A 24,455-nucleotide genomic window follows, 5' to 3' on the forward strand; every position below is an offset into this window, starting at 1 on the left:
TTTTTGAAAGTCAGTTGTTTACACAGTCTGCATTATTTCTTGCCCAAAATACCTTACATTTCAATTAAGATCCTATCATCCCAGCCCAACCAGGCAGAGAAACAGTAACTGCTCTTTACAAACATTATCCTCCACTCACAGAAACAAATTAAACAAGATTAAGAGTTCAGTACAGTATCAGTGATTTGAGCCAGGAGAAGAACTAACTCTGTCCCATTTTCCACTTGAGAGAATTTGTTGCAATGACAGATTTTGCCTATCATTCCCAGGAGCTGTATAAATACATTAAGTAGGAACAATCACTTTGACCCAAGAAACCAATTCTTGCCATTTTAGGGAAGATCTGCAATTCACTCTCCTAGCTTCACCAAATATTGAAATATGATATATTGAAAAGTGATCAGGGAAACAAGGATCATTTACCATTTTTCTTATTGCACTATTCGAGTGACTTGCTGCAGTGGATATAATTTCCAAGGATTCTAGACAGAAGAAAAAGAAAATAAGTAAAACTAAAAAGCTGCACTTTTACTTATTTATGTACTACATAGGGGGAAAAAAAGGGGGGCACAGGGGTAATTCTACAAAAATGTTTGTTGTTTTTATGCAAATTACAAAGCACAATAAATTTATTCAGTTAGCAATAAAAAGTAAACAAGGTAAAGTGGAAAGCATAAAAAAGTCAGCCTTCAAATAGGAATTATAATATGGAAAGACCAGAAGAGAATTATTACTGTAGCACTTCAGCACTTTGAATCACATTTTTCTGTGACAAGAACAGTCATGGTTCTCTCCTTTTCTCCATGTTGCTTTCCCTCTAGTGCAGAAAGTCAAACTATATTTTTTCAGTTGAAACAACTCATCTTACAAATGTTTACTGTAATGGTACTAAAAAAGAAGTATTTAAAAGTGAGTTGTGCTTTTTCCCTGCAGAAGCTTAAAATTACAATAAGTCTAACTTTTTTTTTTTTTTTACAAATAACAGTCACACATTCCAAATGTGCATAAAGCAAACCAAAATGCCAACACAAAAAAAAATAAAAATTAAAAAGCCACCACAAGCCCTGATCATCTGCAAAGCAAACAAATCAAAATCTGTGTGCTGTTCCAAAACCAAAGTAAAACTTATGTGCTCCAGGAGAATACTAAAGGCTTTATGGTTTTTCCATTAACTTCAATTCAAACTTTTTTTTTTCAAGGAATGGTATGATTCCACTGAAGAAATTCCATCATTTTTTAAATGGGTAATTCTTCACTTGATTTTCCTGAAAATATCTTTAATTTACAGTATCCTCTTACTAATATCTTATTATCTCCTTTAATGGCCAGAAGATATTTACTTTCAGCATCTTTCCAGTCTAGGGAATCCTGAGGCAATTTCCTTAGGTAGTCCTTTAGAAGCATCTCGTAGCGTGGAATGCGTTGGACTGGTTCTAGCATGTGATGTTGCAATGTCAAATTTCCACATACTTTTTCCTTCTAAAAAATTGTAAACATATTTCAATGAAGCAGGCAAAAATGTCATTACAATACCATAAAATAAAAGTTATGGTTGATGAAACATAAACAATGTATTTTGAAACCTGCCTGATAGATCTTCTGAAAGAATACAGAACTATTTTACCAAACCAGATAAAAGAAAATTTTCACAAAAAATAAGTGTAAAAACTTTTCTAAGTATTTGATAGTCTTACTAAAAAGTCTTACCAAAAAAATCCTTTAAACTCCAGTGTATTTTAAAATAGGTTTGTAATAACAGACAAGAGAAATACTTCTGAATTGATGAGAACAGCTCATGACTACATATTATAAACAATCATTTATATGAGCTACAGAGGTATGTTTTACCTATCTGAGGAGGGAATGCTTTCTTGGAGTTTCATTCACAATGTCAACTCCCTCAACAGTGTCCCTCCTCATATCTTAAGATGTATATTCATTTCCGTAATCTTAGATGCAATTAGATTATAAAAACAAAAATTACATTAAAATATATTGTTTTCTTCCTTGGCTTACAACCACAAGACCCCACAGAGCAGTAAAACTTAAGTAGAAATATTTCATCCTATTTCTAAGTGCTCAGACTGCAGCAGGACACACACCTGCCAGTTCCCAGAGACATCCACAGGGAGCACCAGAGGTTGTGAAACGAGCCTTTGGAAAAGACTGACAACCCTGGGCTCTCCAGCTTTCTATGCTCAACATTACTGTGAGCAAACACAGTATTGTTGGATGCAGTGCAGGGATCTAGAGTTGCACTGCCTTTTCACTTTATCCTAAAATTGTATTTAAAACAAAATGCACTATTTTTTAAGTCTTCAGATGTTCCAGCCTTTACAATTTGCTCCTCTATTTTGCAGAAGAAAAAACCTGGATTTTTGTGGGTGGGTTGTGCACATATGCAGTAAGGAGAAGGGGAAAAGTGTAGTATGAAGTGGATAAAAACAGCTACCTTCATTCTATTTGGTATTTAATTTTCTCTTTAATCCTTCTTTTCATCCACAAACCTACGCATTTTTATATATTATTTGAGGATCTACATTATTCTCCCCATTACCTGTATGTCTTGAATAATGAATTTGAACTGAGGTGACCGTTCAGTCCACGTTTTTACCAGTTCCATTGCATTATCGAAATTCTTCACGTACTCGCCGTACATCTTGAGGAAAGGAGCCAACTTTTGCAGAATGTCTCCAATCCTAGGGGTAGTAGTCCTGCAAAGTAAGAGGGTGGAATCTCAGAGCAAACAGGAAAGAAAAAAGTCACACAAGGTTATAAAAGGTTTCAAGTGTTTAACAGAGAATCCTTTTATTTGGGATTGCCTCATATGGAGTTCCAACGTAAGCATTAAATCTGAATTCAAATAGAAGGTGTTTGTATCCCTTTTGATGATGTATAAGCACCACAGGTCATGCAGAGGACTAAAATAAGAAAAGCTAGAAATTGAAGACATGAAAAATTTTATTTACAAAACATGGCCTAATTTATTTTATCTGCAGTTCCTTAAAACTACATTATCTTCTTTCAACCCTAATTTAACCCCTAAAATATCTAACCTGTGGTTTGGTTTGAGGTCTAAACCCATTCTGTACAGCTTCTACTCTGTGCCTTGTACAAACATATGTATTAACTTATTTTTTTAAAATTAATATTTATCTAAGGAAACATATGAAGTAAAGATAATCCCTTGGATTCTAGTCTTTTGTGAGAACTTTGCCACATTTTTCCCAATTCCTGGTGGTACCTTCAGATAAAATAGAATAGCAAAGTAATGGATGGAGAGACTGAGAGAAGCTGCACTCCCAAGGCACACAAAAATATGGAGCAGGGCACAAGCATCTCCAAGTAATTCAATAGGAAGCACATTTTATGTCTCACTTTCAGGGACAGACTCAGAAACTCAGTATCTCAGTATGGACTTCTGAAAGTATGAAATAATTGTTCCCACAGAGGTCTAAAGTAAAAAAATGTACTGCAATTACTTCTACAGCCCACTCCAACACACCATTTTTCTGAGAGAAAAGCTGTGCAGGACAAAAGAGTTATACTTGAATAGTGAATCTTGCAGAACTGTCAAAAAACTGGTCCAGCTCCAGCTGCATCTGCAGGGCAGAGAGTTCCTGTGTAACACCTGGCAGAGGACTGGGCTGCTGCTGGGGCTGGCAATGAGGGGACAAGACAGGGGGGTTGGTCTCCAAAATCATACAGAATTCTTATGTAATTCCAAAGTGTCTGGCTATTGGTCATCCTTGGGTACAGAAGACTCAGGGTATTTAATTATTTTGTTTGATAGTCTAGTGAAAAGTGTCCCTGCCCATGAAAGGGGAGTTGCAATTAGATGATCTTTAAGGTCTGCTCCAAGCCAAACCATTCAATGATTCTATGGCATGGGATCACTGTTATGCTTTGTTATGCTCTGTTACACACTTTTCATGGGAATTATATTGCAACAATGCTGTTTCCAATGTTTTTAAGCCATATGTTGCAAGAGATATTCAGCTCCAGCTGTTGCTCAACTCATTCAAAATGCAGCTACCAGACAATTTCACTTTCTTGTTAAGTTTAGATTAACACTGTCTTTTCTTCTAAATAATAAGAATTTGCTTTTGATCTGCTTTTCTGTTACAAAGTCATGCATTTTTACTATTAGTTTTCAATTTATACCACAACCCAAGAAAAAAGTCAGAAATTTTTATCCAGCTTTTTTTTGCTGGAACATAAAGAAGCACATAAAGCTACCCATAGAACATACCGAATTTCTTGTGTCTAACGAGAGGAACTGCTGAGAAGACTGTATATGGCAGAAGCTATTGTGCCAGACAATTTCAGAGACCAGTGATAGGGAAAGAAAATTATCCCAGATTTTTCTTTCAGAAATGATCAGAAAAAGCTGTCTTCAACTGCACTCTTTTTTCTAACTCCTCCCAAAAGCACAATGTTTCAAGGACATTTAAACAGGCTGTCTCAGGTACAGCACAGAGGTTGTTTTCACACAATGTGAAAAGATAATATCCTTGTGATGCACTTTATTAGCTCTGCACCAAGAGTCAAAGCTTATCTGCAAAAGCACTTTTCAACCTTTGAAGCTATATAACTATACATACAATAGTAGTGAGCAGTTAAGCATTTTGCAAATATGTTAAGTAAGGCAACCCGTATTCTCTGCTCCGTAAAATGTCTAGAGCAGAATTTTAAAATTACATCATGAATTTCATTTCAAATGACATAGCACTGACTGGCATAATGTGGTGTGAGCTGTTTTTTAAACATCTAAACTCCACTTTTCATGAACATGCACTCTAGTGTAATCCAGGCATTCATATTTCCTATCAGATTTTTTCAACTTTTGTTAAAAGAAATGGGTAGGTTTTGCTTACTCAAGTAATGCTATGGGGAACTTGAAGTGTAAGCTTTCTTCTATTTCACAATGCTTACATTTTATTTACTTCCTTGCATTTTTGACTACACAGAGGTACCATGTGTTTGTGCATGGTAAGTATTCTATTTTAAAGAATCATCACTTAAAGGGGAATTATCTTATGGAATCAGAAGATGTATAGCTACTGTCTAAAGCACCACTATATGGTCTAAGATTTTTATATATATCCAAAAATCTTTTTTTTCTTCTCATTTTTGGTGTGTTTTTTGACAATGAAGGAATTATATGATACTGTAACTGGAAATTATGTATGCACATACACTTGAATTCCTCATAATAAATTCTAGATAACATAGAATATAGGAGCCAAACAAGTGCTGAGGTGAAATAACTGGATGAAATTGTATTTATAATTTCTTAGTAAATGAGATTGTCCTTTTTCCCAAGGAAGGTAGGGAAGGCAATGATCTGAAACCTTTTCTTTTTTTCCATTAAATAGAAGAGACTAAAAATGCATGGCTATGTTTTAATATGTCCAGAATCATACACACACACGCACCCCTTCCCCTCAAGGCAGGAAAAAATACTGCATCTGTACATAATTATTACACAGTATATTTACACCTGTTCTATCCTTGTTGGCCCCAAATAGAGGTCAAGAAAAGCTGAGGGGAAAATGGCCGTAAAATATATCTGACATGGATTTTAACTTCAAACAGAAAACTAAAACATAGAAGGTGTCCCACCTTACTATAAAAATCAGTAAAAACAAAGGTTACTGTATGCCAGCATTATCATAAATCACATACTTTATTTACCTCAATTTTGTATTCTGTGCAATTAATTCACCAGGTAGCACATAATTTGAGTCTGAACCCCTAATTTAGGAAGACATTTGATCATGAGTAATCTCACTGGCTTCAATGAGATCCATGTCCTTTATTTTGAGCAAATGATGCAAGTCCTCTGCTGAGTCACAACCTGAGGAAGACTAGATGTTCTTTTACTCACAATAGTTCTGGGCCTGGAGAGCTCAATTTGAAGATACTTTCCCTACCTCAACCTTGCAAGAGAGTTTCTGCAGACAGAGTTTTAGGAGTGTATTAACAGTGAAGTGCCTCTTACCATTCTTGCATTCGTTTTTCAAGTTCCGGAAGTAAGAATTTACTGTGGAAGGCATTTATTGATGAAATGTTAGAAAAGATTTTATTTATCACTTCAGGTGGAAATGAACCTCTGTTGGCTTCTTCAAGGAGTCTGGAATAGAATACCTGCAATACAGACAAAGAGCCCCAAACCTGTCAGCCTATTATATTTAACCAATGGAAGAGCACCCCTCATGCTACACCTGAGGCAAGATTAATATTTCAATAATATAGATCGGTAGTGATGAACTCATTTATTTTCTTTCCCTCACTGGAAGTGAAAAGCTTCTCCTCTCCTTACACCCCACTTTTGTTCCTATAAGCCAGGAGAGCACTGCAGGCAGAACTGTCATGAGGAGAGCTAAACTGAAGCAGTGCCATTTTGGATCAGCTCCAGACATCCTGTCTGTTTTAACAGCTAGATCATCTCAGCTTTCCCAGTCTTCCAGTTGTATTTTCTACTCTTCTGCTCTTTGCAGTTAGCATCATGTCTGATCACCATTGGCCCCACAACTTTCTTTGAATGTCGTATCCCCTCATCCTATTGAAATCAAGGCAATTGGCAGACTATGAGTGGTCCCCACATATCATTTAATGTACAGAAGGGACCCAGTTCTGAGTAGACTGTAGTCTCTTAGTCTCTTCTAAAAAATAAATGTATTCCTTCTCTTTCTTAGGGCTCAACCTGACTGTGAACAGCTACAAAATATGCATCTTTTAATCTGCACATCACCAAAAAAAAGTGATTTTGGAGAGCTATAGTCCCTCTGCCACCCTCTCCCATGCTTGAACAGATTATATGTCCCTAGAAAGGGCTTCAGAAGTCTGGATAAGGACTTGCAAAAGAAGAAAAGAGTCTATAGACAGGAACTTTATCACCCCAATTGAATCAGCAGGAGTATCTTAAAAGGAAAAAGGCCAGGTACTGCCACATACACTCTAAAACATGCCTAGTTTGCTGCATAGCCAACAGGACAGTTAGCTTCTTTGAAGATCATAAAGATTACAAAGTTTTTAACCAAGTTTAGAAATATAACAGTCTCTTCCCGGTCTTCTGCTTTTCTCTCATTAGCAGCAGTTGTGCAGCTGTGTTTGAAACTCATTTTTCAGAATTCTCTCCAGTTAATATTTGTAAAACAAACATAGCACTAGTGCACTTATGAAGCCATCAAGGAAAGTAATTGTACAGTACCCATCAGAAAAATCTATGAAGGAAGAAAACATTTTTTTTATTTTTAAACTTCTCTAAAAGTCACCATATATCCATCACAATGTGGGTCTGCTGTGTAAACTCACTTTCATGAGGACAATTACTTAGATCCCCAAGCAGCCTGAACAATTATTGTATCAGTTGAGACTTTTTATTTTTAATCAGCTGTTTGTACAAAACGACTGCATTGGACCTGAGAAATTTAAACAATGAAGTCAGAGAAAAATATCCTGTTGTAAGGCAATGCTAGGGTAGAGGCATCCAGGTAAAATGTATATGTGTTATATGGAAACTAAACAAGATTTAGGAAGGAAAATACTCAAGTACAGACTTTTATATTTAAGAAATACCAGCTAGATTCTACAAATCATGAGAGTCCAACCCCTTCCCTTGCAGGAACAGTAATTTCTGTTTCTAAATATTTAATGGGAAAATAAAGGATATATTTTTTGTTATGGACAACTTCTAGGTTCTTTGGGACTAAAGAATAATTCTGATTGGGAGGTTCAAATCAGAAGGATTTAGTAATTTTCTAATGAATGGGTGATTGCAACATTCCCTCCAATTCACTGGAAGCCAAGACATGGTTATCCAGCCTCCTTGTTGGCTACCAGCATGTAATGCTGTTGCTTATAGTGACATGTCCACACATAAAACATATTGCATTAATAGCCTCAAAATTGGAATATTTATTAAAAATGTAGCATTCTTAAAATAGAAACAAACTCAAAGCCATGTGGCAACAGAAAATGACTGACCAGAAAATCAGCAAAATGTGAAAAATGTGCCACATCTCGTGTAATTTGTACCCACACTTACACATAGCCATTTGAGTGAATTCAAGGCAACACAATAAAAGCAAATTTGAGAAAAATGTACCCCATCTAGGAGATCAAGCCGGCTAACATAGGCTTTTTCTGTTTGCAGAAGTTCATTGGCAATTTTGTGACGTTTCTGCTCGTCTGTCTCCTGGAGGAAAATAAGAGCAGCTCTTAGGATACTGAAGAAAACATAATTTAATAATAATTTAAAATTTTTCAAAATACTTATGACTATCATATAGTCCAAAACTGAAATACAGGTTTAGCATTTAGAATAAACACCAACTTTGAAAAGCGCATAGTTTCTCACAGTTTAATCAACACAAAAATAAGTCAGAGAATGTTAAAAATCAGTGAAATTGCAGAGCAAAATTCAAAGACTAAAAGATTTAGTATTTTCCAGTTTGTATAGGGATCTTTGCCAAAGCACCAACTCCCTACTCACATCCTGGTAATCGAGTACCATTGACCTTTCAGAGCTGGAAGAACTGATTTGCAGAGTAAGAGGGAACAGATGGGAGTACTCAGTGTTATTTGAACTGTGCGTTCTTTGCACAACAAAATTATTGAAAAATGTGGTACAAAATGCTTGAATCACTGCTGAATAATTGTTGACTGCAATTAGAGACTCCTTCATTAAGTCTTTATGGAAATAATTTTTGCATTTTAGGGAAGTTTTCATTTTAAAACCTTTTATTCTGCAAAATATATTTCTGATTCTTCTGCTAAACAGGAACTTAAAACACTCAATGTTGAATATTAAACCAAATATGTGAGAATATATAAGTTGCTGGGCTTAATTACTCCAAAACAAACAATGAAAGGACAGCATTTAACAATAAGAAAACATTTGGGAAATGACTCAGACTTGCAAGTGTCAGGCTCAACAAACTGACACTTCCATTACAAGATTCTTTCTCCAGATCTAGTGATAGTCTGTTCACATCTAACGACATCAGAGTCTTCCTGAAATAAATGCCAGTATTATCACAGTGCTTATGGGAAACTGGTAATTGCTAGAAAAAACATAAAAATTCTTCATTAAAAAAAATAAAGAGTAGAGCTTGAGAGAGCGGTTTCTGATTTCAAATTGCACACTGCTTTCCACAAGAGTATGATAAATATTTGCAAGTACCTTTACAAAAACTGTGTGAAGAATACTGAATATTAAAGTACAGTATTATATTGAAGGGAGTTCACTGCATTTTTTTCCCCATTTTGGGGAAAAATCCCAAATTTCAATGTATTTCAGTTCTAATCTGCTGTGCTCACAGTTGCACATGGCAAACCTCCTCCCTAAAAACAGGCTTTCAGTAGTGATATCAAAGCTGTTCATGAAATCTATTTAAATCAGCATAGCAACCACAGTAACCTACAGAACAGAGTTTTAAGTGCTGTCAAGAGACATTGCAGGGAGCTGGAGAATCAGCTATTACAACTACAGCTTGGTGCTTAGTGCAGCCATTTACAAAAGATCTCACATGTGGACTTGAGGCACAAAACCATGGAGATTACTGGTTCCTCAGTAATTTATTTTTTTTTCTCACCCCAGAATCCTACTTTCTCCCTGAAGCAGTGCTATAGAACCAATCTGTAGTTTTCAGATTGCTTGAACTAATTAAGAGAGGGAAAATCATGCATAACAAACACAAAAAAAATAAAATTAGCTGAGCCCAGATTTCCTAAACTCTCAGTATCAACCTTACATATCTTAATTCTTGAGCCTGTATCTCCTTCCTACATCAATTGCACTATCTGACAAAGGGATCTTATATGTGGAGGGAAAATGCACATCATGGATGAGTTATGTTTTAATCACTGTGGCATGTCCTTATTCCAGCATAAGAACACCCACCTACAAGGTTAGATCAGTGCAAAATTAACAGAAAACTCTACTACTGCTTTTCTTTCAGCCCTTCCTCAGGGGGGAAGCAGGGGGTGTTGTTAAGGGGAGGGGAAGGTGACTTCAGGGAACAATTATTTCAAGGAACATTTCAAACTTCCGTGACAATCCATAACGCTTGGCAACTCAACATATAAAACCAATTAGAAATGGCTTGTGTACTATATAGAGAACATTTATATTTATATTACACAGGTACATGATTTCATCTGAGGACCAAAATATCAGGAGTGTGAGAGACAAAGAGTTGCATGAGCAGGGACTGCAAACCTGAATCCAATGCTTACAGTAAATGCTTCAGCTGGGTCTAGTTCTTTAGTACAAAGCTGCTGATCCTTAGAATAATTATATTACTATGAATGCTTAAAATAGTAAAATAAGTAATTTTGAACTCTGAAATTAAGAAGAGGTATGAAAAATGCTGGTGAAATATGAACTTTCTTATTATTCAAACCGAACAGGAGCCATCTCCTGTCAAGAAAACTGTACCTGCCAACATGACAGTGATGTATATGATTCACTTTTATTCAGGCACAGCTCTTCCTTGCCCTGAGGGCTTTGAAGGAATATACTAAACAACACAGAGTGAGAGAAGGAGATTATAAACAAATATAATTTAAATTACACTGTGTTTATTTCTTGCACAGTGACCAAAAAAGCAGAAAGATCCTGGTATCTCTAAAGAAGTGACTATTCACAAGAAGATTTATGTATTTATATTGGATGCTGAAGATACACAGCTTTGTTCCCGTTACTGTCCCTAAAGAAGACCAAAAAAATGTAGACTCAAGAAGTTGCTAGAACCTCTCAAGTCTTTCAACAGTAAAACATTTCTTGGCAGAGAATTAACTTTGCAAAACCAAAGATTTTATCCTGGTTAAACTGAATCTTCTCCCTACACTTAGAAACCCAGTATCTCCACCAGGTTTTGCATCTGAAACATCAGAGCCCCCAGCACTGTCATTGAAAGAAAACATCATATAAGGACTTTATTTAGGATGTTCAGTGGATTCTTCCCCCTGTGGCATGCAGGCAGTCTACATCCTTATTTCCTACCAGTCTCACAACACTGGCACATTTGTCCTCTTGTCTTTAGTTAACTGTAGCAGCAGATTCCCCACAAGATGTTATTCAGGAAGTTGATTGATTGAGATGTTCTTGTACTATTCAGCCTCCACAGTTTAGACAAACTAATTTTTATGACAGGAGGTGTTTCTGCTGCAAAGCAGGAAACTTTTCACTTTTAATTGCCTTTTTGCTTGTTATGATTGTGTTTCATTACTTTCAAACTAATTCAGTAAATAAGAGAACTAAAGGATCCTCTGGTTGTTTGGGGAAATTGTTTCAGATCACTGCAAAATTAAATAAGTTTTGCTCAAATTTTTCCAGAACCTGCAATGATCTGTCAGTGATAAGTGTGTGTGTGTGGAGCGGGGGGGGAGGGGGTGCATGGGATGGGGGGAATAATTGCGAGAGCATCACTATTTCAAAACAAGCCTTTTTTTCCAAATCTAAAAAGTAATTTCTGCACTGGTTTTGAACCAGTCCCCAATTTAATTCACCCCTTCCAGCTGTGGATTTAGGATTACTTCTACTGTACAGGTACACATTTAAAAAGACAGAGAGCACTGCTTTCTGCTCTTTCCTGAACTAAGAAACACAGCATGCAAGAGACTGTGGGGGTCCAGAGTATTCCTCTGGCTTCCTTGGAAGGTTTAAGACCCCCCTGGCGGGGTCCCCAAAGACCCTTGAATGGGACCCAGGTACCTCAGGGGCTGGATTTAGCTCCTTGGAACAATTTACCAACATTGAGAGAAGAAATGCAAGCCACAAGAGTAAATAGAGTGTAAATTAGACTGTTAGAATGTAGAATTAGCAGATTTCTAGAATGTTTGTGATAAGGGACACGTGGCCAAGATGGAGAATTGGGGGTGTGAATACCTCTTCCTCCTTCTTCTCCGTGTCATCCATGCTGGGTGACATGCTGGCACTTTTAGATTGGATGAGAACAGATCTGGACCATGTAACAAGATTGTATTGTATTGGGGGTCATTTGTAAATACCTAGTACGTAGTTTAGACTATAAAAGATAAGTCCTGCCTCTGCCAGGCAGATTCTGCCATGGACGTCTGGCGAGCAGACTGCTGTTCGCTGGACAAAGCATTCCTGAGATAAGGAACAATAAACAACCATGAAAACCTCTAAGAACAGCCTCCTGCAGTCTCTCATCGGCGGGCATTGGAAAGAGCTGGGTTCCAAACCACCTGCATGTCCACCAGAGGTGATCTCAAGTCTAAGGAAACACCTCAGGATGTGACAAGAGACAAGATAATTTACATCAGCATCAAAATACATATATCAGACTCAAAGTTTGACTATGACTCACATGCATCTGCTGCTTTTGCTTTTATTCAATTGTATTTACATTTTTAATCTAAAGAGTAGGAGAGTGCTGTTATCTGATTCAGTGCAACTCAACTGGACCGCATCCCAGCTTTAATATGACTAAGTAGGCATTTAGCAAAATCGCAGATTGTCTAATACTCTTACTTCTTACCAGTGTGTGCTTGAACATAGAAACAGCTTAAAGCTCCACCAGAACTCTCCTGTTGCTCATCATCCTCCTCCTAATCCAGACAGCATGGCAGCAGCTACTTAGACCACCACAGAGCTGATTTCCATCTCCAGGTTGCATTAATCCAAACTAAATCAGTGTTTGATTCTGTAAAGGGTGGCAGACACACTTCTTAACCTCACTAGACTAAAGGGGAAGTCCTTGTTGCACAAGGTATCTCAGGAAAGGCTGCTGTGACCCGGTTCAGTTTTACAGATTCAGTTCTGCACCAATGCAAGCTTAAAAGTCAGCCTGTGTCTTGTTCTGTACCCTTCAAGCATCAGTGAACAATATACATCTAGTTACAGTCATGTTCCACCTCACAAGCTGACCCATTGTCAGTATAAAACAGATCACATGTATTGGTCTCAGCAGCTCAAAGACAGATTTTAATGAGATTGCTGCCATTAGCATTTGCCCAATTCCTCCCTGAACTTTAAAACAGAACTGCTTCCCTTCTCAGCTTTTTCCTAAAAATGCTGCCAGCACCTTACTGCATGACTTGGATTCAAGTTAGCATCAGTGCCCACTGAGAATTCAGCACTTTATAGGCATAGAGAGGGGAAACAGGCATTACCCAACAGGAGACAGAAACATTATGAGAGGTGTGGCAAGCCAAAAGTGCCTTGGACTGTACCCGGGCTCATGTTTACTTAGGTGGGATCATAACATTCATTCATTACTGGAAAAAAAAAAACCAACCCCTAAAAAAAAGAAGAAAACCTACACAACCCATCACTTTCTTATCATTACCTAGGATATTTCATCCTGTAATACCTGAGAATTTGAGAGCCACTTTTCCCATTCACAGAATTTACCTCCAGCCATGTCTGTATGTGTCCCCCAGCTAACCAAACTCAAGGGCTGCAGTGAACTGGTGCCAGCACACACCTGACCAGCAGCGAGGAGCTTTTTCAACATCAGCTGTTTGGCTCTATGGTGAGGAGGAGGGCTGGGAGGGGATGGCTGGACCAGAACTGTTAATCATATTTACTGCTTTGGTACAAGGTGGAGAACTGCATAAGTAAACTTTCACAAGTGAAAAATAATCGCCATTTTTCAGACATTAATTTCCCAAGACAGATTTCGTTCCACCCAGTTACTTTGCTTGAGCATTTAAAACCTTCATTACAAGGGAGCTCAAATTCATCATGATACAAGTTCTCCTTGCTAAAAAGTTATATATTTAGTATACCCTGAACATTGCATCTGATCACTAGCAGACTGCCACTGCCTTTCCAGCTTCGACTTGACAACTACATCCAAGTTAGAGATTCACACAACTCTTCTGCCTGAAGCTCTGTCATTACAGTTTACTACACATGGCATTTTATTTCATATACACCACTAATATGTGTCACTTGTAGGCTGGCACAGTTGAAACATGGTGCTAAACAGGCACACATACTTGAGTTTCATATTTTTTTTAACCTCAGACAGCTAATGGAGAAAGAGCCAAGGGGATGAAGATAAGAACAAAGGAGGGGAGAGTGTGGGAAAAGGCAAGCAAATTTTTTTTCTCATCTTTTTTCAGAGGAAAGATAACCAAAATATTTTCAACTTCCAACCTGTTCTTGGAAGCCTATTTTTGTAAATAAAAACCTAAAAAAAATACAAAGAACAGTGAATGTATCAGGAATGAAACAATTTCTCTCTTTACCTTTGTTTCTACAGGTTGATCTTGTTTACTACTTTCCTCAGCTGGTTCTTCCTTGACACTGGTATTAATTTCTGGAGGTTCACTTTCGGATGGGAGCAGCGTGTCACTGCTCGGAGTCCTGCGGCAGCTGTTGAGCATCTGCTCCTCACAGGCAGTCACACTCTGCAAGGACTCTCTGCAAGTGCTTTCTCCTTCCCCGTTTATCAAGCTGCTGTCCGTGGCATCATCCGGCACTGGGCTGGACATGGCTGAGCCATGGTCCAGCAATCCCTGGTCCTCCTCTTCGGGCTGGTCCTGTGCTACAATGCCATTGGCCGTGGGGAGCTGTGCAACCTGAGTTTTGTCAGTGTTACTGTTTCCCTGTTTCTGTAGCGAGTGCTGGAAGGGGAGTTTTGGCTGAGGTGATGGTGTGGACCCATATCTTCCTTGAGATTTAGTAATGTGCAGAACAGAGGAATCTTTCTTCAAATCACTAGGATTCAGTGAGCTAAAAACACCAAGCAAACAAAATATTTATGAGAGAAGAGTTAAACATGGACTTATAGAAAATCCTGGTATGGGAAATAAGAGAGTGGCACCATATAACCAATTCGTCCCAAAAATATATATTTTTTTTTCATGTTAATATTAGGAAGTTCTGAGACCTGCATTAAAACTTAAAGCTTTCTAGTAAGATTCTCTTACTGGAAACCCAGAGCTTTGTCCATTTTGAGCCATTGCATCTCTATGTGTCTTGAATCCCATGTGTGTGGGAGATTTAAATTGGATATTAGGAAAAATTTCTCCACTGAAAGGGTCATCAGGCATTGGAGCAGGATGCCCAGGGAAGACTTTGAGCCACCATTACTGGAGGTATTTAAAAGGTGAAGATGTGGCACTTGAGGTTTAGTGGTAGATTTGGCAGTGCTGGGTTAGCAGCTAGGTTCAATGATCTTCTGCAACCTAAATTTTTCTATTCTTAGTTCCATGAACCAAAGCAGGAAACCAGAAAGCTGATAGATGAAGCCACTTGCCCAAAGTGTCCCAGAAGGTTATTGGCAGAAATGGAGTAAAACTTGTTCCTTCCCAAATCCTAGGCCACTGCTTAAACTAACAAGTAGCCCATTCCCTAACAGCTCTTTAATTAATAAAAATAATTCAAACACATTCCAGAATATTTAGCATGCCCTTCCTTAGTTCAGAATATTACATGAGGACCTTTATATTTTTATCTCATTTCTTCTCCAGTTTCTTTAGTTAGCAATGTCCTTTTTTCCATGCTGCATCTTTTTCCTCCAAAATTTGTCTCTGCTTTAAACGCATTCTCTCTCGTACCTCACTGTCCTGTAACTATTCCAAGTATGGACCTCCATCTTCTGGAAGGATGAAAATTGCTTACAAACTGTACTTTCACTCCCTATTTATAGGATACTTTACACAAATTTGCAAACATATTCTGCACTTTTGTGCACACAGATCAAAAATAACTTACACAAGCTTTATCTTCTTCCATCATATAACCAAAAAAAAATTAAATCACTTTTTCTTTAGTCATGTAAAGACTATGACATTTTTAATTAAATAAGCTTAACTCCATGATAAAATTAAAATATATTTTTAATTGCCTACATCAAGTAAATAGGTTTAATTAACTTTCTGCCATGCCTACATGCTTGTAGGCTGTACAGACCAATGAAAATAAGTTATTATAGTTGACAATCACAGTTTGCAGTACATGAACATGCTACCTAGCCATTTCAAGATCATTAATTAAAAGTGAAGTTCAGCTTCACAGAAGACACACTTTGTGATTTGAGCTCATTCAAAAAAACAGGAATTACCTCCACTGCCAAAGCAGGATAATCCAGAACTCAGCATGCTAATCATGAAAGTTTCTCACAAGCAGAGATCATAGACTTGAGTAAAATTTAGTCATTGGACAGATATTACATGTGCACCTATAAATAATGTTGCCCAAAAGCAACTCGGCTTCCCATAGTCCACAAAGTATCCCTACTTGTAAAGGTCTATCAACAAATGTTTCTTCCTTTCTTTATAGTTTCCTTTGATTGAATAATATGCAAGAAGTTCCTGCACAAAGCAGCAGGCAAGTATAGCAGGAAGAAACGTCAGGCTCAGTGGTATAGGGCACAATGAACCTGAAGAGTTTTCTTTCAAAAAGGATAAAATTTTATTTCTTAGGATACTGCACTGTTTGAAAGGTGGCTGATGCTTTGGAGGAAGATTTGAAAACAAAGTGATAGCAAGATTAGAGTCTGGTGCTAAAAGAATTCACAGGACCTCCAGTGCTGCAGTTTCTTTTTCCATCTCTGAGCACCTGTCATGACCAAGTGCAATTAAGTCTCTGCCTAATGACAGAAGTTTCCTGCAGATGAAGCTCTGAAATTGTTTCCATTCCAACTGACAAACATACTTTTGCAATGTTCAGCTCCTTCCATCTAAAGGATCAAATTTCAGCCATCTTCAGGGAAAATTCTTTCAATGAAAGCCCTATTACTCTGGCTCCACAGAAGGTTATGCATTCATCATGCATTCACTCCCACAGGGGCATCCCTTTAGAACTCCATGTCCCAAGGAAACATGAATAAACCACTCCCAAAACTTCTAATGCTCAACTGTCACTGGACTGTTTCTTGAGCTGTTCCTCTGTCAAGAGTTTCCTGGAAAGTCACTCTCTTTATACAGAGCAGATGTATTTGAAACTTCTATTTCAGAGCTTATAATGCATCTACTTAGAGATGCATCACATGCATCTAATTAAAGAGACCCAGAAACACCATTTTGTGAAAGCAGTGTTCACTGTGGTTCTTTTTTCCCAAAGTTCCCATAAACCACATAATCTAAACTCAAGAACACTGAGCTTTTCCACCAAAATCACCAAGTACTACAAAGCAAGCCATTTAGGGAATATATGCCATACCACTACAAATAATTTGGAGAATTCACTCTCTTCACAAGAATAATTTAAGAAGTTAAGACAGTATAAAATTAAAACCAGTATTTCAAGCTTTTCAATTTGCTCATAGAAGTATTTTTTTCTTCTTAAAGAAAAAAATAAATAAAATAAATAAAATAAATAAATAATAATTTTTTAAAAATTAATATTAGCTTCAATATTAAACTTATTTCAAACTGCTGACATTTTTGAGGTTGTTTTTTAAATCCTGCAAGTTTCTTAGTGTCTTCTTTTTTTTTTTAAGGAAAATTAGGACTAACGCCTTATGAAAAAAGCACAAAAAAGCACTTCTAAAGCCTATATAACTAGCTCCCACAATTTCAAAACACATGCAGTTTTGTCATATTGTCCTTTAGCAGGGATAGGAGTGAGACCTATCACAGTACCAACCAAGTTCTTCATAGCTTCAAGTTTCAACAATCTCCACACAACAAACAGACTCACAAACCAATCCAAATTCTATTACATACCTGCCTCCCTCAAAACGGTTGATGAGATCTGACACTTTACTGGACTTTTCCTTTGTGACACTAGAAACAGCAGCAGGTCTCTCTTCCTCCATTCTTGGTTTCTGATTTGTTAAAGCTTTATGCCTAGGGGTTTGGTATGTTGCCTTCTGCAGATGAATTGGCTTTGGAGGCACTACAAACAACAGCAACAAAAATCAATCACTCATATTTCTTTGAGCTGCTAGAATACAGAACTGTAAAATGGCTTAGGTTGGAAGGGACCTTAAACCTCACCTAATTCCAAACCTCCTTCCATGGGCAGTTACACCTCCTGCAAGACCAGGTTAAAAATCTCACAAATGAGATTTTTGCATAAAGAACTTATTGCAGCAATGAAAAAGAGATTCTCTTGGCTTTAGCTAACCTTAAAGTTGCTTTACAAATATAGTGACTTCATGTAATTATTCCTGCACTGTTTGGTATTAGGGATCTTGTTACATTTCTTGACTAAAAGCTGAACCATATGCTACTTTAACAAGCTAGAAAATTAGGGAGTTTTCTTGTCCGTGTGTGTGCTTTTATAGTGTACTGTAGGAAATACATATGAGAGGTTTATAACTGCAGGTTTTGTAATAAAAAAAAATTAAGCACAAAGGAAAGAGCCATACTGTGGAGCTCAAGAGAGAGATTTAAACTGCTGCACCAAAACTCTGGTGCTGTCATTCTTTACCTTATTCCTTGCGACCTCAGCAAAAAAGGTTTTTGCCTTCAGCTTTAAAATTCCCTTACTCACTGAAGCTTTGTCTAGTTATACTGTTGAAAACCTTCCCCCCGACAATATTTTTTTTTATTCTTGCTTTTTCCTCATCCTTACCATAAGTCCTTCTAATTAGGTTATTAATGATCAACCACTGTTTAATACAGCAGTGACTAGAACACAAAAGACAAGGTGACACAGAAAGCAACTAAAGTCACAGCACTAAAATCTTTAAACTAACTTTAAGCAGCTGTGCAGCATTTGTGGGCAACAAAAGTACATCACAGACAGGACCCAAACACACACTGGAGCAATAAATGTCCAGCTCCATCAAAAGGAGAGACAATGGAAAAGAATTCCCAAGAACACAACTCTGTTCGTTCCCATCATCCAAACATTCCCAAAACATGCTGTGGGAGCAGTGAAAGCATTTGATATGAAATTGGAAAAAATTATCGAAAGGCAAGCATAAATTGGCAGGAGTAGGCAATACCCTCCTAGTGGAAGCAGTGGTCCAGGGGCTCGGGCACTCCACAGGCACCACATTCCAGTGAGGCACAGGCACTGGCCCTCCAGCAACTATAAAGATCTGCCAGTGAGCAACCATGAAGGGAAGGAGGACTTGAATTGGCTTTAGGAATCTCTTATGGTAGGGAAAAAAGCTCTAGACAGATGTGGAAATGACATGTTCCTTGAATTGCTGATGCTAGAATATCTTCCTAACTTACCCTGGAAAATCCATGCACCACAGGAATGATCTTAAATCCCAACAAACAACATTTGAAAGGGATGTCGAAAAAATTCTTGCTAATATACTAATCATATATGGTGATAAACTTGAAGAGACACTCAATTAAGGCCAAGTTTTTATTTCTTCCCTTCATTAAATTTATAGGTAATACAGAAGGTAGTATTTCTCTGTGTTTCCAACAACCTAATTGGAGTTAAGTGGGATTGCAGTGATCGCTGCAGTTTGAAAAGTACTATGAAAGACTCTGTGCAGAAATGAATTTGCCACAAAAAGCTTTAGATTTCAATCACATTAACTGCAAAGGCTGATAGATGAAATAATGAGAGGGAGAAGGAAAACAATTACTGAAGGTCAGATGCTTTTACTGTGCATATGTGCACTCTCAGTCCTCGGCAGCTTTATATTTATTGACACATGCAAAAAAAGCAGGTCTGGAGAAGGATGAAGTACAGAAGGATGACTCAGAACGCTGCTCTTTTGAAATAGTTACTTTGCAACCCTGAAACAAGCAGATTATTATATGGTGCAGCTGTTTCGGTGTCTGCAGTAACTGCAGTCCCTCCTGAGAAGCCCGTGCAGCTGCTGGGCTGCAGCTGCAGTGCAGTGGAACAGCTTTCCCCACAGTCCCTCTTCTCAGGAGCTCGGGCAAACCTGGCAGAATTAGGCCAGCAAGCATCAGATAATTGTCCAAGCTCTGAATAGCTCGCTGTGCTGACAAAGGCCATGGGACAGCTGAAAAAAGGAGACGCAAGTAGGCTGGGGAAAAGCGGGACACATCATTGATCAAAAGCACTGCCATCCCCTCGGGGAGGAGATGGGCAGCAAAGGGGACACAGAGCAGATCTGCTGGCCAGCACCACAGCAGTTTGTAGGAACATCTCTTGCTCTTGCAATGGACTCTGCATAACCTCCAGTCCTGTGAATTCTCTTATGTCATGGACCCGTACATCTCTAATTACATACACCCGTAATTCTTCTGTACATCTCACGAAATGTTAATATCCTCACAAGGATATATTAAAAGTACTAAACTTGAGGGAATTAATGTCTAATGATAAAGCAGAAGGAATTAGTTGGGAGCTATTTTTATACTGGATCCACTGGGACAAAAATCAATTTCTAGAGCATTTTGTGGAAGTGTCACACACTTTTACAGCTGTTACTGAAAAACCCACAGCTAAACAGCATTTGGCAAGCAATGAGGAACCTCTTGTCAGACTGGACAATCCCTGTGTACTGAAAATCCCTGTAATAAGAAGAGAACCACAAACCAAACAGCCAATTCACTCATTCAAAATATTTTATTCCTGACTCCCTATTAGCATCTAGCAGAAAGCATTTACCCTACCAGCTGCTGCTGTAGCTACTGTATGGTTCAGAAATAGTGCAGTGGAGAAAGAACAGTCACAAGATCAATGGAAAGAAAAGAATCAGTACTGTAAAACAAAAAAAAAAAAAACACAACCCACAATCCTCAAACCTTCCTGTAAGGTCAGCCTTGTTTAACAGGGATTATGGAAAGCAAATTCCATTAATTCTCTCCTCAATGTACTTCTGTAGCATTTGTTTTAATCAGATTATTTTTCAGTGTGCGCAAAGCAAGGATCTTAAGGGAAGAAAAAAAAGAGAAAAGACTGGCCTATTGTAGTAACCTGCATAATACAGAGCTTTGTTTGAGTCTATAAATACTCTTGTCTCTGTACTGTAGAATTTTGAACTCGTTAGGAGATATGAACTGCTTATTCTGCCCAAAGAAAACCCTTTCATATACTGAGGTAGCCAAAATCAAGCCTTACACTGCAGTGCATCCAACTTTGCATATATACATAAGGAAATGTCAGATAATGCTATATAAATGGCTCACAAGGTACGACCACATTTGCAGGCTCCAAAGCATATCAGCAAACGTCATTTATCTCTTGTTTTAGAAAATATAGTGTGTTCAATAGTTAAAAAATGCTGCTATGCCTTGACTAAATGAAGTTAAAAGCTCCTGTGGTAAGCAACTACAGCTCTCCCGACTGAATCATCCACCATCACCTCCCTGCATGCTCCATCATCTTCAGGAATATCAAATGAGCACTGCTGAATAGTTGCCAAAGATTTATACTCGTAAAAAATATGAAATAACCAGTAACCTAAATCAGCAGAGAGAAAAAATCATTTTCTCTTTGAGATGTGCATTTCCAAAATTTTAGTTCACACCACAAGAAGAATCTTTCAACAGTATATCAAGAGAGAAGACCAATAATAATCAGATGTGTTTTGTTCTCTCATTTGCCTTTTTCACAGAGATAATTTGGAAATTTGTCAGTTTTGTTGATAAAAGAGACATTGAATCAGGTTTCTTAAAGGACCACCAAGGCCGGAGAAGCCTACCTTGGCACAGCTGTCAGTTTTAGTTCAATTCACCTTTAAGTTCAATTCACTACACAAGTTTCATTTGCCAGGCAAGTACAGTCTTACATCTCAGAACTTTAAGAGGTCTCAGCTTTTTAAAGCCCAGGCCCCTGAAAACTGTTAAACACAGACTATATAATAACTGAGAAAAGAACACAGGATTCATGCTACACAGCAGATAGGCAGCTAAAATTGACTGCCAAAGTCTAAATGTTTAATCTGTTGCATTCTTATCATTTCACAGCAGCACAAACCAGGCCATCTTTTGGAGAGGAAATTCACCTCCAATCCAAACAAATTTGCCTCTTCAGCCTCAGCAGGAGATTCATAAGTACTCCTAGGCTGTCATTAGCAAAATTTAAATGAGCAACTGATGCACAGTCTTGAACTGATAATACACTTCACTACTTTGAAGAAGTGTTGGCATTTCCACATATTTTGCATCCTACAATAAAACTGCCTGGTACAGACAGTAGTTTCAGTGCGCAGTATTTAGCAATTTGGCATCATAAAAAAACTGATGCAAGAGGATCAAAGAGCAAGGAATAGAAGAAACTAGGGGGAAAAAAAGTCAATTTTTACATATCACTCTACATGAACTCTGGTATTGCAAGGTTCAGATAGCTACCCAAATATTTGTTGGTAACGGCCAATTTCAAATTATTTAACTATTTGCTTTCTCTCTGTGGATAGTATTCATATTGGAACTTGGTAGCATAATTTTTGCTGTTTCCACTGCCTGCCTCCAGTCTGGATTAGTCCACATTATCAGGGAATGCATTGCATTGGTGCAAAGGCAAAGCACCACATCTCACAGCTGGTACAGACACACAGACTGTGACTGTGTGCTCCGCAGCCCCAATTCCTTTGCTCAACTCCCTCATCGGCTTTCAGCCAGTTTCAGGCTTTGGTCCAAATTTGTTCCAAAGATTTTTCTGAATCAAACTCTGCTCAAGACAGAGTTTGTCTGAAAATCTGACACATGAATTACTAAATTGTTGATGAATTACTAAATTGTTGATGGAAGGAATTATTGGGGGAGGAAAATTGATGGAAGGAATTACTGGAGAACAAAAATTCTGCTTTTACTGAGTGTACCAGAAAAGTTTTTTTCTCCTTGAAATGCCAGGGGGAAAAAATTAAAATTAAAAGCGAGGATTTTATATTGGATTGTGTGCAGAAATTTATTGACTCGACCTAGCTACCCTGAGTGAACTGTAAACTACTTCTCAGGGACCAAGTACAGACAAAAGTAAAAGGTTCACTTGAAGTGCAAGATTTTGAACATTTTTCCTCAATATTAAAGCTCTATTTCCCTTAATATAGCAAAATTTACTGAAAATGGCTGTGCCACACGTGCAACACAACCTCAAAGCCATGTTTATATCTCTCAGTTTAAATATTTTGGTAGGTTAGATGAAGGTCATTTTGTGGTTAGTTCCTCCACAACCAAATAAATCGGCATTACAGTTCAGGTCTGTCCTCTTGTTTCCTTTCACCATGAAAGGCCACTTAGGATTTGCATGACTAGAACAATCATATGGAAAAATGTTTCCTGCTGCTATAAACCAAAAACTTTTCTGTACTTCTACATGAAAACTCTTTAAAAAAAACAGCGGCCATTTTTAAACCAATAAACCAGAGCAACCTAGTTTGCTTGGAACATTTAGACTCCCAAATGCCTCTTTCATTAATTCTGGTTCTTTTTGCTTCAATTCAATAAAAAGCCAAACAAAAGATACACTATAAAACTTCCATCTGATGAACATATTTAATATTAATAAATGGAGAGCAACTCATGAACAAAGGAGACACAAAGCACTATTTACAACAATATTATTGAATTTCATCTACACAGCTGCATTTCTTAGACTACAACACTATTCCTGGCTGTGGCACATTTTGGAGTACGCAATATTGACAAACAAAAGGAAACATGGCTAGGAAAGAGCAACAACAGCTGTGTAACTTGAATGAATGCGGTCCAATAATATACAACTCCTAATTTATCTAATAGCTAAAATTTCATTGTAAGTCTGGCTTTGTTTTTGAAAGGCTTAAAATCTTTTTATTGATGGCACACTTCTATTTATCCATTAACGACTTCTAAAATATTTTTCTTAGGAAGAACACATGTTCTCTTTGCTTTAGAGAATTCATTCCAGAGACCTAGGAAATGGTGTAGAAAGGCTCCTCAGATAAGTAATGCTTACATATGACTGGCAGAATCAGTTTAGTTAACAATATTGGCAAATATTCTGCAAAAACAAACTGCGCAAAAAAAATACAGCTTCATTTTGCTCTCATTCTCCTGAAGCAAACAAAACTTTCTTGACATCTCAAAAAACTTCTTCCTGCTCTTAACTCTAAGAAAAACACAGAGTTGAAGTAAAATTCTTCAAGGTGCATTTTCCCATTGAGTTTTTGACTCCACTGCATGATGACTCTGTGTGATTATAGTTTCTGTACTTGATTTAGATGTGCTCTAGTACTGGCTTTGTGTGACCAGGTTTTGATAGCTGGGGGGACTACAGGAGTAGCTTCTGCAAGAAGCTGCCAGAAGCTTCCTCCATGTCCAACAGAGTCAAAACCAGCCGGCTCAAGGATGGACCCACCACTGGCCAAGGCTCAGCCAATTAGAGAAGGGAGTAAAACCTCTGTGGCAATACATTTGAGAGGGGGAAAAAAAGTTATTGTGCAGACATGATTGTGCTCAGAGAAGAGAGGAGTGACAATATGTGAGAGGAACAACTCTGTAGACACCAAGGTCAGTGCAGAAGGAGGGGCAGGAGGTGCTCTAGGTGCTGTAGCAGAGATTCCCCTGCAGCCTGTGGTGCAGCCCGTGGTGAGGCAGCCATGCCCCTGCAGCCCATGGATGGCCATGGGGTTGCAGAGATCCCCCTGCAGCCC

At 37.9% G+C, this 24,455-nt stretch overlaps 1 protein-coding gene across 4 annotated transcripts in view; it reads right to left on the minus strand.

Annotated features, from left to right (window-relative positions):
• FGD4 (FYVE, RhoGEF and PH domain containing 4) overlaps positions 1-24,455 on the minus strand; it is a 161,909-nt gene that overhangs the window by 65,460 nt on the left and 71,994 nt on the right. For all 4 annotated transcript variants that reach the window (XM_056482588.1, XM_056482589.1, XM_056482591.1 and 1 more), the window contains 7 exons: positions 17,659-17,830; positions 14,233-14,719; positions 8,114-8,203; positions 6,005-6,150; positions 2,558-2,714; positions 1,341-1,479; positions 424-482 (listed from right to left, as the gene is read on the minus strand). In XM_056482588.1, the coding sequence (XP_056338563.1) occupies positions 424-482; positions 1,341-1,479; positions 2,558-2,714; positions 6,005-6,150; positions 8,114-8,203; positions 14,233-14,719; positions 17,659-17,830 (1,250 nt within the window). The remainder of the gene's footprint in view (positions 1-423; positions 483-1,340; positions 1,480-2,557; positions 2,715-6,004; positions 6,151-8,113; positions 8,204-14,232; positions 14,720-17,658; positions 17,831-24,455) is intronic.

Source organism: Oenanthe melanoleuca, chromosome 1A (assembly GCF_029582105.1).
Source record: "Oenanthe melanoleuca isolate GR-GAL-2019-014 chromosome 1A, OMel1.0, whole genome shotgun sequence".
Taxonomy (NCBI): Eukaryota; Metazoa; Chordata; class Aves; order Passeriformes; family Muscicapidae; genus Oenanthe; species Oenanthe melanoleuca.